The sequence below is a fragment of the Schistocerca cancellata genome, chromosome 2, assembly GCF_023864275.1.
Source record: "Schistocerca cancellata isolate TAMUIC-IGC-003103 chromosome 2, iqSchCanc2.1, whole genome shotgun sequence".
NCBI classification, from domain to species: Eukaryota; Metazoa; Arthropoda; class Insecta; order Orthoptera; family Acrididae; genus Schistocerca; species Schistocerca cancellata.
The window spans coordinates 59,163,902-59,180,822 of record NC_064627.1 but is presented as its reverse complement, the minus strand read 5'-3'; the positions used below and the strand labels follow the sequence as shown (position 1 = coordinate 59,180,822).

General features: G+C 43.8%; 1 protein-coding gene across 3 annotated transcripts in view; it reads left to right on the top strand.

Annotated features, from left to right (window-relative positions):
- The window catches only part of LOC126161331 (uncharacterized), a 681,344-nt gene that overhangs the window by 422,713 nt on the left and 241,710 nt on the right, over positions 1 to 16,921 (top strand). For all 3 annotated transcript variants that reach the window (XM_049917091.1, XM_049917090.1, XM_049917092.1), the window contains exon 2: positions 1,242 to 1,383. In XM_049917091.1, the coding sequence (XP_049773048.1) occupies positions 1,242 to 1,383 (142 nt within the window). The remainder of the gene's footprint in view (positions 1 to 1,241; positions 1,384 to 16,921) is intronic.

The window sequence follows — 16,921 nt, the reverse complement described above, 5'->3', positions numbered from 1 at the left end:
CAATGTAAGTTGTTCGCAGTTGTAATTCCTGGATTTTTTCTTTTTTTTTAATTTGCTGCTTTTAGGTTTGTGCGATTTATTACATAAAAGAAATTTTTAATACTCATGTGGATAACTTTATCTGTGAGACTCTTAGCAAGTTACTGGTATCACGTACTATTCGTGCAGTACTAAATTTTGTAATTTAAGTTGGTGGCTTTTTTTACAGTGAAATGTATTTTTATACAGGATGTAAAGAGTATAAATGCATGGCTGTTACTGCACAACTAAACTGACTACGTCTTTCACTATAGACCAACCATTTTGCATCCTTGTGTAGACACTTCCACAGCCGACCTGTTGCCGAGGGGAAAATAACGTTAATTACATGTCACATATACGAAGGCTATTCGGAAAGAATAGTGCGATCGATAGCGAAATGAAAGCCACTGTGAAAATCAAAAATGTTTTATTTGCATCAATCTTTCAGCTACTTCTCTACATAGTCGCCTCTCCGCTTTAGACATTTTTCTTAGCGTTGAATGAACTTTCCAATACTGTCGTCATAGAAGGCGGCCGCCTGTGGTTTCCTTCAATTCTCTACGCTGGTTTACAGTTCGTTGTCTTCATAGCCAGGTGTTCGCGTGAACAGAGATGAAACTTAGGGGAAATAAATTACAGGCTGTAATGTGGGTGATCAAACACCTCCAGTCGAAAACCCTGCACAGTGCTGTCAAGATAAAGGAAACGCTTGGCAGTTGTGTTACGTGGGCTGCATGACATTAGGCGAAATCCCTCACCAGGCCTTCATACTTGGTAGGAGACACTGTTTTCTAGGCATCTTTGCGTGGACCGATGGCCTTTCTAGTCTGGTCTCTTCAACCCCCGCACAAACCAGCGAACCATATCAGACCATATGAAAGACAAAGGTCCCAGGTTCGAGTCCCGGTCCGGCACGCAATTTTTTAATTTGCCCCGAAGCATCAAATCGAGATGAACTTCGCCGCAGAGTGGAAACTCCTTCCGGAAGAATGCCAAATTTCGTTGAGAGTAATAAGTTGGGTGCGGGACCTTGCGGCCTGGAGCAGACGGAACTGCAGCGGCGCGAGCCGCGGTCGCGCCGCAGTGTGGTAACCGCTCGCGCCGCGCCGCGCCGCCTTTCACTGGCGAGGCCGCGGGCCGCCAGTGGCTGCCAGTCTGCCAGTCTGCCGCCGACTACCGAGCGACACGCTCTCACCGGCCGCCCCGCGTCTCTGTTGCAGCTGCGGCCCCGCTCCACACAACGAGATGGTCTCCCGCAGGAAGATCCTGTCCCGCTCCAGGGACGACCTCAACCTCGACTCCACGTTCGCCGTGCAGGAGGAGGAGGAGGACGTCTGGTACCAGAGGGACAAGCTGTACAAGGTCAGTGCCGAAAAGCTACTCCTCGTATCACGCCACCGCAACATCACACACTTGTCACCCCGACTGTTGATCGAGTATTAGATTCTTACATGCCCTCTTATCATTCTGTTCGAATTACTCCTAACTGTTGCTAGTAACCGTTCCAGAATCACCTATTTGCCGAGTTTAGTGGCTGGCTTGTCAACTTTAGACGATATATCAGCCTCTTTATTAGGTTATAAATATTTATAGTGACCTTCCCTAGGTGTTTCTGCTGGACATTTCTAGTACCGATATGCTTTAGCTGTGTTGTAATGTCACTTACTGCCACTTCAGCACGTGAGGAATACCCAAAAGCACCGTAGTTGGGATACCATATTAAATTCTAGGCCCTCCAGTTGATCTCAACACTTGAATACATGGAAGGCCAGGAATTACCATCACCAATATAATGTTCATAGTAGCTATAGTGCTGAGGAACAATTTCTTTTTCTTTTTATTTTTATTTATTTATTTATTTATTTGTTTTTTTTTTATTTCGAGGGAGGAAAATTTCGAAAGTTACTTTGGAAATGTCAGTAATTGATATATACAATAATTTTTGCACCTTAGATGGCGTCTTGTAATGTTTTTAGTTCCTCAGTGACCGGTTTAGAGAGATACAGCTGTTATCTTAGAATCTTCTGGGAAAGTCCAAACAGGTCATTGAGGATACAAAAATATTTCAACTCTTGACTGCAAAAATTCTTATTTACCAATAAACAACAAGTCGCACCCAGCAACACGTGTAACTTAAATAATCTGAATAATATTCTGCTTAGCAAATCCGCTAAAAATTTTCCCTAGTGCCGAGACTGATTTTGACATTACGTTTAAGAGAAGTTGTAACTAAAATAAAGATCATCGCCTCAACGACGTGACAGGCGCACTTGTTGTTATTACCTGACAGTGGACTGTGCACCGCAGTATAGCTTTTCCATTATCATGAAAATGTTTAGTGTTTATTACGTTCCAAATTTATGTGGAGAGTACTCTTTTCTTTAAAGTTTCATTTCACCATAACATTTCAGTTCTCTAGAAGAAATATTCCGCTGTATTGTAGTCTCTGGATGTTAATCAAGGTACAGTGGAAGCAATCAATTTGTCAAGAATAATCCATACGTACTCTGTCATAAATATCATCGTCAGTTTAAAGACCACTACATGAAACTATATGTAATGGCTATCTAACGTCAGTAGCACTTCAGTATTTGTTCAATTTTGTGCTTCTTCTAGCTCGTGGAAGAGAAGAAAACGTCGTGTGTGTGTGTAATGTACCGAGTGATTTCAAGACTAGCTTACGTACGAAGGAAACTTGTCGATACTACAAGGAATTTCTGTGTGCCGAACACAACGAATTGTTTCGTCAAAGTCATCGAACTGTTGGATAAGCAGCTGCATTTACAGGATAGTTCTCAACAATGACAGTGTCCATGTGATCTAAACGGTGCGTCAAAGCCTGGAGACATTACGTGCAGGAAATCGTGCTGTGGTCGACAAACACCTATCAAAACATGAAGCTGTAAATCGAGTGTTTGTTACTGTGTCGACTGTGCAGTTACCACCTCTACAGTGTGAGCTACCGTCGAAGTACTACAGAAGCCCAACAAACATGTGCAGTTTTCCGGGTGTCAATAGCATTTCTTTGTCCCTACTCGAGTAAAAAGACAGGAACTTCAATCAGCAACTGTGTGACGAGCTGCAAGTACCATTCAAGTTTGTGGAGCAATAACGTCAGCACAATCAATCTTCCGAAATAAAATGACTCTTGCAAAGATCAGAATTTTCAAGTTAACTGTAATGTCTCTCTTGTTGAGAATGCTTATTCTCTTCATTTCCACTGTGAGAGGGAAGTCGACATAGTTTTCACCGCTTTGTAGTGACACTTTTGCTCAACCCTCGTTGACGTAAGCATCATATAAGAACGACAAAAGGAGTTCTTATATTGTTATAAGACTACAATATTTAAAAAAAAAAAGTGTGAATCCGAAATCAAACTCTAGAAAAATACCCGAATTTTGGGCCAAGATCTATTTAGTGCCAAACTACATTAACACTACAACAAAAGTTGCATCTGTTGACGTATGTTTTACCATACAGAAAGCATGAACATAGCCGTTTAAGAGATTCTGCTCTTCTCATACAATAGACTCTGTTGCATAATTGTGAAGGGGCACAACGATAATTGTCATTTCTTTTAGAAACTAGTAACAAATTATCTTGTGGTGTGGCAGATCTTCTTGTTATACCCGTGCTTGCAACGAAATGGGAAGAGGAATTCCGCCTTTTGCAAGACACCGCTTTTTTCTGTTTTGTTTCACCCAGACATGGTTCAAATGGTTCAAATGGCTCTGAGCACTATGGGACTTAACATCTTAGGTCATCGTCCCCTAGAACTTAGAACTACTTAAACCTAACTAACCTAAGGACATCACACACATCCATGCCCGAGGCAGGATTCGAACCTGCGACCGTAGCAGTCCCGCGGTTCCGGACTGCAGCGCCTAGAACCGCACGGCCACCGCGGCCGGCTCACCCATACATGTTTCAGCACGTTTTGTGCTATCTTCATTGTCTTGTTTTCTATTTTTTACCTGTAAAATTGTTGTTACATATTAACATTTACCGAATCTTTTAGTACACAATATTTACAATGGTGAATACATGTATAATATTTTACAACAGTTTTTCATTCACAATTGTAATTATTAAGTACGAAAAGTTTCGCTAAAAGTTGATGTGTAACAACAATTTTACAGTTAAAAAATAAAAAAGAACTCACTGAAGATAGTACTGAAATATGTCTGGGTTAAACAAAACAGAAAAAAAACGGTGTCTTGCATAAGGTGGAATTCCTCTTCCCACAGTAACAAGTCATTTGAGGGGAATAAGCAATTGACGATTCCGATTTATAAAGATCAGTTTGTAGAGAGCTGAATAGGTCTTTATAACAGAATAGTAAAATACAGTTAAGCACATGACGTCTAAAGAGTGATCCACGCCACTGATCTGAGTTGAGTTGCCACTGGCTAGGAATGTTTGCGGACCGGAAGTGTTTCCACAATGGCCGCTACGTCAGTGCCATATCGTAAGATCGCTGGAGTGAACGGTTCGACATATTACAACAAGACCCGAAGCGGAACTCCGTGGCATCTGTCCTTGGTCCATAACGTCACTCGGCGTTGCAGCAAGCGCGCCGTAGGGGCATTGCCAAACTCCATGCTTACTGGAGGAAGGTGCATCGGCGTCATCTATTAGGGAGCTGAGGAAACACAGAGCAGAGTCAGCAGTACGTGACGCAGTCCAGCACAGTGACTGACTAGGCGAATGAATACAGGATCACTTACTCCTTCAGTGACTACGGGAATCACTTTAAGCAGTGCATTTCTACCTGCCAGCGCATTTGAGTCGCATCTGCATTTCAGTCCACTGGTGCCAGCACAAAGAGTTCTTACTTTGGCATCGGCGTGGCTAAAAAACAGAAAATGAGTTTTATAGATGATTTTAACAATATCGATGACGTTCGTTAATAATCCTAGAGCATATTCTCAGCTCACACGTTATCACAGTCGTGGGGTAAATCAAACTTCTCTAAGCGAATCCGTAGGGGTTCGGAAAAAAAGAAACAATCATGTGAGCTGCTTTGTTCATAAGCGGCGTGTGTACAAGTAATCACATTCCCTCTATCTAAAACTATCCAAGGTACGACCATACGGGTTGTATTCTTAAGTATGTGGTTGCCTCTATAAATGTTGCACAGAAGCGAAAGTTACGTCGATTATGTCCCAAGGATGCATATTAGGACCTACATTTTCCACAATACAAAAAGGATGTATCAGCCAAAATCAGCACCACTCTAATATTGTTCACTGGCGATGCTGTTGTATATAGCGAAGTATCGCCCCCCTAGACAATTGTAGGAAACTGCGGAAAAAGGTGGACAAAATTTGCACTTGGTATAATTAATGGCAGCTCTCTTTAAATGCTGATAAATGTAAGACAACAACTGTACAGTGATAAAAGGCACGATAGTACCTCATTACAACATCGGTCTTGAATATTTTGAACTCATCACATTGTCTGTTTTGGGGTAATACTAAGAAGCGATATGAAATGGGACGATCACGCAAAAAAATAAGGAAGGTGATTAGAATGTTTAGATTTGTTGGTTCTGACAAATAGCAATCCATCTGTAAAGAAAATCGCATATAAGATGCTAGTGCGACCAGTTCTAGAATACTGATCTAGTGTTTGGAGACTTTTCAAGTATACGTGACAACGGATACAGAAGGTAGACAAAGAGATGCTGCCAGGATCGGGGCAGATCGGTATACCCCATAAGGAAATGGAGCAGAAATACTCGGACGATGTAAACGGGAATCGCTGCAGTAGGGGTGTAGCTCCCTTGAAACCCTGGTGGGAAAATGTAGAGATGCGGTAATCGAAGAAGACATTACGTTGCTACCAAAGTATATCGTAGGGATCATGAAAAGAAGATAAGAGTGATTACGGCACAGAGACATATAGACAGTCGTTATTCCCTTGCACAGTACGGGAATCGAATAGAACAAAAAATCGATAATATTGGTGGGATGTACCCTCTGTCCTGCACAGTAGAATGGCTTACGAAGTACGTCGATGTAAATGTGGACGGTTCAAACAACCTAGGTTCATTAGATATGTAATAGATCTTTGTACGTTTTCCAGATTTGTGAATATTATGCACAGGAGAACACGAATGATGATGAGCGAGTCTCTTCGAGATGGGAATGTCCCTTTGCGTCATCAGGGTACTGGTCGCCTCCATGTTTTCGTGGGTAGTATCCTCTGGTTACTAATCTGCCGGGGACCGGGGAACTGGACTCGATTCCCCGCGATTGCCTTGCTTGATACGAACTACAGTGCGATTCACCGAGCGTCTGCAAGCCAAATGATAAGCCCTCGAGTAAAGAAGTAGCGATGCTACATCCATGTCATCAAGAGGCGTTTAAGCGAATGGCTTGCACCAGACTAAAAACCAGATGGCATTTATTGAATTTATGTTTACCAGACTTCCCTCGTTTGGATCAGGAGTAGTCAACCTCTTCTCACCAACCGCCCACTTTTGTACCTCTGTTAACAGTAAAATCTTCCGAACGCCCACCATTCCACAGTAATGATGATTTATAAAGTAGGAAAGTAACTTAGCTTTATGGACTTGATGGAGAGTACACGGGGTCTCGGATTCGATTCCTGGCGGGGTCAGGGATTTTCAGCTGCCTCGAGATGTTTGTATTGTCCTCATTATTTCGTCATCATTCATGGAAGTGGCGAGATTGGGCTGAGCAAAGGTTGGGAATTTGTACGGGCTCTGATAACTGGGCACTTGAGCGCCCCAGAAACCGAACAACAACACCATCATCATCATCATGGAAGAGAGTTACTGCTAGTTAAAGCATATAATAATACTTACCAAATTCTTTATGTCAAAATTTTACGAAAATATAATGAAAATGTTTTTAAAACCCCTATCGCCTACCGCCTACAATGAAAGCTGGGACGCCCTGCAGTGGGCGACAGGGATCAGGTTGACTACCACTGGTTTAGATCATTTGCCTGCATAATATAGAGACTTCCGAGATGTATAGCCGAGAAAGAACTGTCCTTAAGTTGAAAAAGTGTCTCAGAGTTTCTCGACGAAGAGAGAGGACGGTGGTGCTCCCGTGTTGTGTGGTCGATACAGCCAACTGTGTCCACACACAAAGGGACAAGACAACGCGTGGCGCAGCTTGCCAGCTGACGCGTAACCTGCTCACGCCCACTTTGCGTGCGCGCTGTGTGTGTGTGTGTGTGTGTGTGTTTATGGGTAGGAGCCGCTTTCACCTGCGGCGGCAGTAGCTGTCCTCTACACGGCTGCACTGGAGAGCCACTAGCTAGACGGCGGTCCGTTCGTCTCGCAAGGCAGGCAGCGGTTTCCTTCGTGGAAATGTCCTACGCGGGAGAGAAACCAAACTGGTCTGAATGCGGAACTTAGTCTTATTTGGACCTGTTTATCTTCCGCATCTAGATGCCACTGGCCGTAAGCTGCCTATAATAATTGCAGTCTCTTATTTCTGCCTTTAGAATCGTTAAAGAAACGTATCAGAACACGGAAAGAACTTAGCAACAGGAAAAACGTAATAGTAGCATTGCCTCAGTTATTGGAATTTTGTGTGGCAGAACAACTAAATTCAGCGAGGTTGTTCTCGAATCGAGCATATGCGACCAAGCCATTGTCATACGCAAACAGCCAGTGATGCAACAGTTCCCGTCACGGCGTTCAGAGGTCCAGTGGCATTTTAAACTTGACTGAAGGCAAGAAGTCTAGTACTCGAGACTATTTCTTAAAGGTTTGTTTTCATCAATTCTAAAACTGGATAAAGCTTTTATCACGTTATATCTACCGATGGATCTAAGCAGAGGAATGCAGTGGGCTATTCAGCAGTTTTACCTGATAGGGTTCTCAGAGTTAGTATTCTCGAAAAGTTACCAAATCATGATGCGGAGACATACGGAACCCTGAAGACATCACATCAAAAAGTTTCTCATCTGCTCTACAATTTGTAAAAAAAATGCATCCAACAGAAAGAATTACTGAGACCATCCACGACAATTAAAAGCGGACGCAAAACCAAGCCAAAGTTGTGGTCTTTTGCTGGATGCCATGATATGTTGGGGTACGGGCAAACAGCGCAGACGATAAAGCAGCCAAAGAAGGGTGCAGATGTGGTGTATTACTTCGGTGTGCCGTTCCTCAGTAAGCCATCATCTCATTGTCTGACGGAGAAGGCTGGCGTCAGTGGACAATGAAAATGACCATCCTGGAGTGACGTACTTCATGCCAACCACGCCGATGGAAGGACGGGAGACTGCCCATTTACATTTCGGCGGGAAAATCCACCAGTATATGAAACTTTTAGCCTAATACTTTTGGTATTGCATGCTTTAACTACATAAAATGTTTTATATTGCAACATAACGGCAACTCTCAGTTTCGCTGGAGACTTGTTCACCGTCCTCACCGACAACAACAGTGTAAAATATGTTGTAAGATTCTGTAGGTCAATGAGCTGTGTGTTAATTGTTCGACCAGACAGTTTAGCACTGTCAATCACCTATTTAGATTGTCGTAGTTTGGTGTATCATAAAAGCGATTTTTGCAATTGACAGTTGAATTGTAATACACTAGAAGCAACTTGGCTTGAAGGACAGACACCGTTCTCTGCACGAGATTGGCATGCAGTCACTCAGTAAGGGCGCTAATGACCGTTCTGCTGAGCACCCCAAGTCCAATATCATCATATCGCCATTATGCCTATAGATGATGATGATGATAATAATAATAATAATAATAATAACTGCAGCCCAGTTTTACTAGAGAAAGTAATGTAATGAAGGATTAGAGGAAAAGACCAGACGGAGAAGGAATTTATTGGATAACAATTGGAGAAAGGAAGATAATCTGAGTTTTGATTGTTTGGATTTTGCAAACGACCTTGCCATCTTAGCTTAAGCTATAGAAACGTAACAATGCAGATAAATCGCCTACAAGAGACAGCTGAAAAGGCAGTCCTATCTGCATCTTGCGGAGAAAAAAATACAATTTACGAAGATGCGAATGAGGCAGCGAAGTACGTGGAAACAGATTATGGAAGAACTACGCAATATAAATATATAGGAGAATTAATACAACCAAATACTTTGGGCAAAGACGTTAACTTAGCGAGGTCAAGGAAAACGGATGTAGATTTTCAACTAACAAAAGAGCTGCATAACAAGAAATACACTTCCATAAATGCAAAACGGCGACACTACGACATTGTCATTAAACCAGAAAACGTTTGTGCCTCAGAATGCCATTCGTTAAATACAGCTAAACAAATAGCTGAAATAGAAAGGAAATAAAGAAAAATAATCAGGAAAGTCTTGCGACCAGGACTTGATAATGGGAAACGGAAATTAAGAAGTAATAAAGAAATTTATGAAAAAATAGGACCAGTAGCAGTCAGAATGAGGAAGAAAAGAGTTGTATACTATGGACACGTAAATCGGATAGATATAAAGAGGCTAACAAAACTAAAACAGAAACTAAAAATCATCAATGACGTGGATGAAAGAAGTCAAAGCAGACCTGAGAGAAATAGAAGTAACGGAGGAAGAAATGGAAGAAGAGAAAAGTTCAGAGCAAAAGTTAAATGTTTCAAGGGCTTCCAGCAGAAAACAAATAGACTGATGTAGTATGGACAGAGGAAAGAAGAGGCAGGAGGGAAAGATTGAAAAGCTATTGGAAAAGAAAGAAGATGTAAGCTATTTCATATTGTCCTTAACAGTCAAAACCAATAAAAAATTATAATGATAATAATAATAACGGAAGACAGAAAGCCTTGTACAACTAGCCAGTAGCTACAGCTTAACAGAGAATGTTTAACGATTTCCTCAACCGTGGCTAAGTTCAGTATGTTTTGAGTAGTAACTGTAGGAATGGGTGTACTGCACAACAGTGTGTGACTCAGTTGGGCACTTTACCGTTCTGGTTTGGTAAGCTGCGAGCTACGTCATACTCAGCAATAAGTGTGGAGATGCCGCAGCACCTGGCTAGAGTTCGGCAACAGGGCACAAGACAGCGAAGTGGGTGGGGGGCAGCGTTAATCCGACTCCGTTAGGCAAGGACGCGTGCCGTCGTGAAGGCTTTCTAGGCGCGAGGAGAGGCAAACACTCTGCAACCGCTGCGTTACTTCATACACGACTCGTCGCTGACGCGGAGCTACGGCACTTGGCTTGTTTGGAATGCCGCTCCAATGTTTGTCGCTACTGCTTCTTCGTCATACCTGATTCTGCAGCAGAATTCGTGCGTCATGTCTGTTCGCTGGGCCTTTCGCGGTGGTTGGAGTGTCGTTTCTGAGTACAAAAAAATCTCAGTTTTGACAATGAATTCGCGACAAATCTCCAACAAAAGTCTCCTACGTCAGTGACTATGTCATGGCAACACACGTCCGCCGGCCGCGGTGGCCATGCGGTTCTAGGCGCTGTAGTCGGGAGCCGCGCGACTGCTACGGTCGCAGGTTCGAATCCTGCCTCGGGCATGGATGTGTGTGATGTCCTTAGGTTAGTTACGTTTAAGTAGTTCTAAGTTCTAGGGGACTGATGACCCCAAATGTTAAGTCCCATAGCGCTCAGAGCCATTTGAACCTTTTTGAACACACGTCCCATAAGCTACCGGAGCTATTACTACTAGCGTAGATGACCTTTGTCACAGTGACAATTCGTATTGTTGAGTCTGTGCCACTACAGCTGTACAACGAATTTCAGAATTCCTATTGCTGGTTGTACGGATGACCAAATTTACACAAAAACAAGTGTCCAGGAACGGTCCGTGTTACAGGGTAAACAGCTCACGTTTTTACTCCCGAGTTAATGTCGACGTTTATTACTGACATTGGGGTGAAGAAAACCCCCATTCCACGCATGATGGATTTGGGCACATTTGGGTAATCTGTGCATGGACAGATATGATGAATTGATGAGGCGGTCCACATTGCCAGCCAACGGCTCATGGGTACTTGCTTTCCTTGCAAGAGGTACTGGTGGATCTGCGACAGAGAATTCGCTGTCAGGAAATGTGATTTCGACACGAAGATCCCCGTCAGAACATTAGCAGTTACCGCTGGAGATCTCCACGCGACATTTGTCGGCATGGTGGGTAGGTAGAGATGGATCCCACCGAGATCCTCGGATTTTCGTTCTTGAGTCCTTTTTCTGTTATGGGAGCTACAAGCTTTAGTATTTAACTGCGTAAGAAACTAGTATGTAACTTTTTTAAGAGACCACTGCTGCCAGTTTCGACAGTTCACGTCATCACTTTGCAGACTTTTAAAGAGTAACAAGGTGTGTAACATATTTCCATTGTCGTAAAGCATTCATATGCCATTTTAAACTCTAAGGTCTACCAGATGATGACGGAAATTACCGTAAACAGCTGCATTGTAGTAACAGCTTATCATCGTACACATAAAAAAAAGTCTCATATAAATGCTGTCGAGCACAAACAGAAGAAGATTTTAGTTCGAAAATTAAAACGCCTAATCAATAATATTTACTTTGTACCATGGAAATGATAGTCTCTGGACGTATGCACCTATTAAAATTTTTATTCATCTAGAATTTCCACAAGGATGTAACAGAAATTTTGGAGCACCGTGTATGTCCAGTACTGTGTTTCCCTATCCCTATCAATTCATTAAAGTGGGTCAAGTCACCAGCATTTTACAAAATGTAATGCTTACTCCTTCGGCTCTCCCAGTATTTCTGCAAGGTAGCGAGTGCTATGTTCTAACAAAAACAACCTGGAATACAGGGAGAAGGAACGAAGTTATTAACCATAACAAGACTCTATCTAGAGTAGGTAATCTGAAAAGAAACTATGTGCCAAGTACTAAGACTGGAAACAATTTTAAGAAGAAGAAATAGGATACATGTACCGCAACAATTAACATACAGGAAGGACAGTGCAAAGCTTCCGAAATCGGTATTCATACACCAAATGGATGAAGAGACGAAGGAGCACAAACAAAGAGATGAGAAGATAATTCTTGAAGGCGGGAAGAATTCCAAGCTTAATCCATGAAGCGAAACAGAAGAAGAAGAAGAAGAAGAAGATAATGATGATGATGATGATGATAATGGTGGTGACCGCCAACGTATTTCGTCGACCAAGCCACATGTAAGAATGCCGCACTTTACACAGCGACATGCTGGGTCAAATGAATTACCGGTGCAAGTGTGCCCTTAGGAGGAGAAACATAGAAGCGGACTCCTCTCGCGGCAGCCCAGTAGCCCAGTGGCTGAGTGCGCGGCTAACCCAGTGGCTGGTAAGCCGGCAGCAAGTAGCGGCAAGGCAGAAACCTGTTGCAGACGGCGCCAACACCGGTTCGGACCGCCAGCTTCCAGACAACGAACGCGGGGAATCAACAAGTGTGCAACCGCAACGATACCATCTGACGTACGTGTTTTGATGAGTCGTTACTGCACAAGAAGTGGCATAAGGTGAACAGCTGTGCTACGTGTTACAGTGTGTTTCTAGATTGAAGCCACTTACAGTCATTCAACAGGAATAGCTTTTATGCTTCTTCCTACTCCGTCATACTCATAAAACAAACAAATATTCGGTGGTGAGGTAAACCCACGGCGAGAACGAATTGACAGGAACAAAGACACGATCTCAAGTTAATAATTTACAACTCGAAATGCATTTACTCGACTCCAATTGGAGAGGAATTGCGCATGGGAAATAAAAAGAATCGTGCTAGATCGTACCGAATCGGTGTTTCTAACCTTTTGCAATATTCGTGACACAGTAACGCACCATTACAAATGGAACCAGCTCCAGCAGTGATGTTCGACATGGAGTACAGTACACATCGAATCAAAATATCACATAGAATACGTGGATAAAAGAGAACTCCGTGTGTCCACCGTACGCTGGTTTTCCCGAATAGTAGTGACAGGTTGAATTCAACAATAAATCACCAGTGTACTACTATTGATTCTAATTTTTTTGAAACTCTGCTCAAAAATCATTTGTAATCGAGGACCATACCACTATCTGGGCATTACGAATAGTCGGCGCTAAAGGATGAAAACTGAGGTTGGAATACTCTAACTTTCGTGTCAATCTGTCCGTTTCCAAGGGCTACAAGTAGGTAAGGCATAATATGTAGACACAGGCAGCAGGCAGCTTTCTATTTTTATTACAAAATGTGGATGAATCATTGTCTTCAGCGATGACAGAACGGGTGTGTGCAAGTCGCCGAACGCTGCACGTGTATCATCTAATAGACAATGCCACACAGTGACAGCTACATGATTGCCTCAGCAATGCTGTACCGATTCTTATGACATGTGTTTGTAGTTCCTTTCTAGCTGTCGGCGTTATTAAAATAGCCAATATTTCAAAGCAATAGAGATGTTACGAATAAATTTTACTCGTTTTTGAAAGAAGTTTTACTTAGTAACGAAAAATTTTAGCAGCGTTGCCCTGGCAAACGGGTGTATTGGAATAAGAAATATGTACAATGACGAAGCCAAAGAAATACCGAGAAAGACCGGTTATTCAGAACTAAAATATCAGTTTTTCCCACTCCTATGGTGAGCAAAGAAGTAGTGTGACCCATGCTCCAGTTACCCTAATTATGTCAGTGCCTACACACGTGATGTCACACATTTATCCTCCTTACACGAGGCATCACAGCAACGTTTCACCAGGCAACGCCAGTCAACTACTGTTTGTGTATGAGAAATCGGTTGGAAACTTTCCTCATGTCAGCACGTTGTAGGTGTCGCCACCGGCGCCAACCTTGTGTGAATTCTCTGAAAACCTAATCATTTGCATATCACAGCATCTTCTTGTCGGTTATATTTCGCGTCTGTAGCACGTCATCTTCTTGGTGTAGCAATTTTAATGGCCAGTGGTGTAGTTTTCTTTCAGTCCCCACGTCCCGTGCTCGAAAACGTTCACTGCTGCCGACTCCATCTGCTATATAATATTTGAACTTTGTTACGAACCCGTCGCGTTTACATCATAGTCGTCGACGCTGACCTCTTCTTCACTGCCACGCAGGCCGCGGGCACCTTGACCTCGGCGATGACCGAGCTAAAGGCGAGTGGCTCCCGGCGCGTCTCTTAAAAATGCATTGAGCCGGGCCGGCCCTTTTAATAACCGAAATCACACCGGTTAATTAAAAGCGGGCAGCGCCGCACCGCCGCTGCATCCCCGCGCGTTTCATCGCAGACGTAGGTCACGTCCTCAGCGCCGCTTCTTGCGTCTGGCGGCGGCGGCGGCGGCCGGCCCTTTCGCTTTCAACGCGGGACCCGCCGCCCAGGGCAGGATTCCTGCAGCCAGACGGCATCCGTTCGGTTTTGCTCGCCGCTAATAAACAAGCCGCCATTGTGCGGCCGCGCGTCGCTGTCTCCGTCCCGCCAGACGACTTTTTCGCGTCAGCCGTCAGCCGTCAGCGCGGTCCGACGCGTGCTCTGAATAATACATACACACATCGGACGCGACCCTCTGCCGCGCAAGGTCTCCCCCTACTTGTCCACCTACAGCGTGTACACGCAGCAGGATAATACAGCTCGGATGTCCGCTCACGTTTCCACGTCGTGGAATAAGTAACCCTTCTGCTGAGCGCACAGGTACGAGAGGAATCTTTTTGCTATCGACACAGCATTACAAAGTTGCTGGAAGTAGTACGACCACCAGTCACCTTTATTGAAAGTCAAAGTGTGGACTTTCTTTTCTCCTTTTGGATGTGAAGGCCATGCAGCCTTCCCGTATGTTTGAGGAATTTTCTAGGATTTTAGTGGGTGACGTTCCAATTAATTTTTTTTAAAAAATTGGCCAGGTGCGAGTACGACTCGACTTAATTAAGTACATAGACAGTTCATCCATTCCGGGAACCTACGATCTCGACGTTTTTTACCTCTTATCGACATTGATACTGACAAGATATAGGTACCAGGAATTCCAAGACTTTCGAGAATGCTTTAATTTCAAGTTTGGACTCGGATAACAAATTTTAAAAGAAATATTTTTTCGCGTGATACAATTACAAATTAACAATTTTCTGGTTCTTTTACTTTACTTGTACTGTGAAACCTTTCATTGTGCCAAATTTAATGATTCTACTTCAAGCGGAAGTAGCCTATAGATTTTATGAATGAGTTTGCGAGTAACAAAATGTGTAACATAAATGGCCCTATCTTTTGATTGCAGTGACTTAAAAACAAACGTTTATTATATCGCCAAGAGACCACAGATGATAGTATGTGACAGTCCGCCCCCGGTAGCTGAGTGGTCAGTGTGACAGAATGTCAGTCCTAAGGGCCCCGGTTCGATTCCCGGCTGGGTCGGAGATTTTCTCCGCTCAGGGACTGGGTGTTTTGTGTTGTCCTCATCATCATTATTTCATCCCCACCGACACGCAAGTCGCCGAAGTGGCTTCACATCGAATGACTTGCAGCCGGCGAACGGTCTGCCCTGCGGGAGGCCCTAGTCACCCAACATTTACAACGCAAAAGTGCAACTTGAGCGTGCAGTTTCTCAAAAACATGTATCACGGTGGCGTGATAAAGGTCATCTGGCCAATATGCCAAAATCCATATACAAAATCCGACGGAAGGCTCTAGTCACACGACATATATTATATAGTATGTGTCAAATCTACCTGTTCATGAGAAACACAGACACACACACACACACACACACACACACACACACACACACAGAGAGAGAGAGAGAGAGAGAGAGAGAGAGAGAGAGAGAGAGAGAGAGAGAGAGAGAGACAGAGACAGAGACAGAGACGGATACCAAAGCGATCCTACACTGAAGAACCAAGAAAATTGGAACACTCCACAGACATGAAAGTTATAAAAATATTTGAGATTCCTTGCAGTGTGTTGTTCAGAAGAGACCTCCACCCCTTCGTATTCCTACGGATTTGTGGACAGACCTGTTGGATTGATTGTGTTAGATCCCTCCAGCACTACTTCAGACATTAGTCGAGTCCATACCACGTCGTGTTGCGGCACTTCTGCGTGCTCGCGGGAGCCCTACGCGATATTAGGCAGATGTATCAGTTTCTTTTGCTCTTCAATGTAGTCTAGTCCAGTGTTACGAAAACCGTAATTGCATTTCCCAGTGACAGAATCATATTTCCAGTTCGACTACACTGCCACGACATAATGCAGTCATGACGGCCTTTATTTGTGGTGTACGCATGATCTGGGAGCTGTGAAATCTGTCACGAAGAAAATATTTATTTCCTTTGTATTGAACGTCCGTGAAAGTCTGTAGCGCCTCGTTTGGCCAGAAGCTAACGTCAAGGAACTACGAAAAAAGTATGATGTTTCAAAATGGCTCTGAGCACTATGGGACTTAACAGCGGAGGTCATCAGTCCCCTAGAACTTAGAACTACTTAAAGCCGGCCGGTGTGGCCGTGCGGTTCAAGGCGCTTCAGTCTGGAACCGCGTGACCTCTACGGTCGCAGGTTCGAATCCTGCCTCGGGCATGGATGTGTGTGATGTCCTTAGGTTAGTTAGGTTTAATTAGTTCTAAGTTCTAGGGGACTGATGACCTCAGAAGTTGAGTCGGATAGTGCTCAGAGCCATTTGAGCCAACTACTTAAACCTAACTAACCTATGGAACATCACACACATCCATGCCCGAGGCAAGATTCGAACCTGCGACCGTAGCGGTCGCGCGGTTCCAGACTGAAGCGCTTAGAACCGCTCGGCCACACCGGCCGGCAAAAAGATATGAGTTTTCGAGAAAGAACGGAAAGGCGAAGTTGATTGATAAGGACTTACTGGCAGGTGAGCCGTTGGCGTTATGTTGACAGTGAGGTAGAAAGTAATTATTCAGATAAGGAATTGGAAGTAGCTGTGCCTGAATGCTCCCTACTCCGTCTGCGAGGTGCCGGCCGTTGACTCGCCCTCTTGAGAGGATTA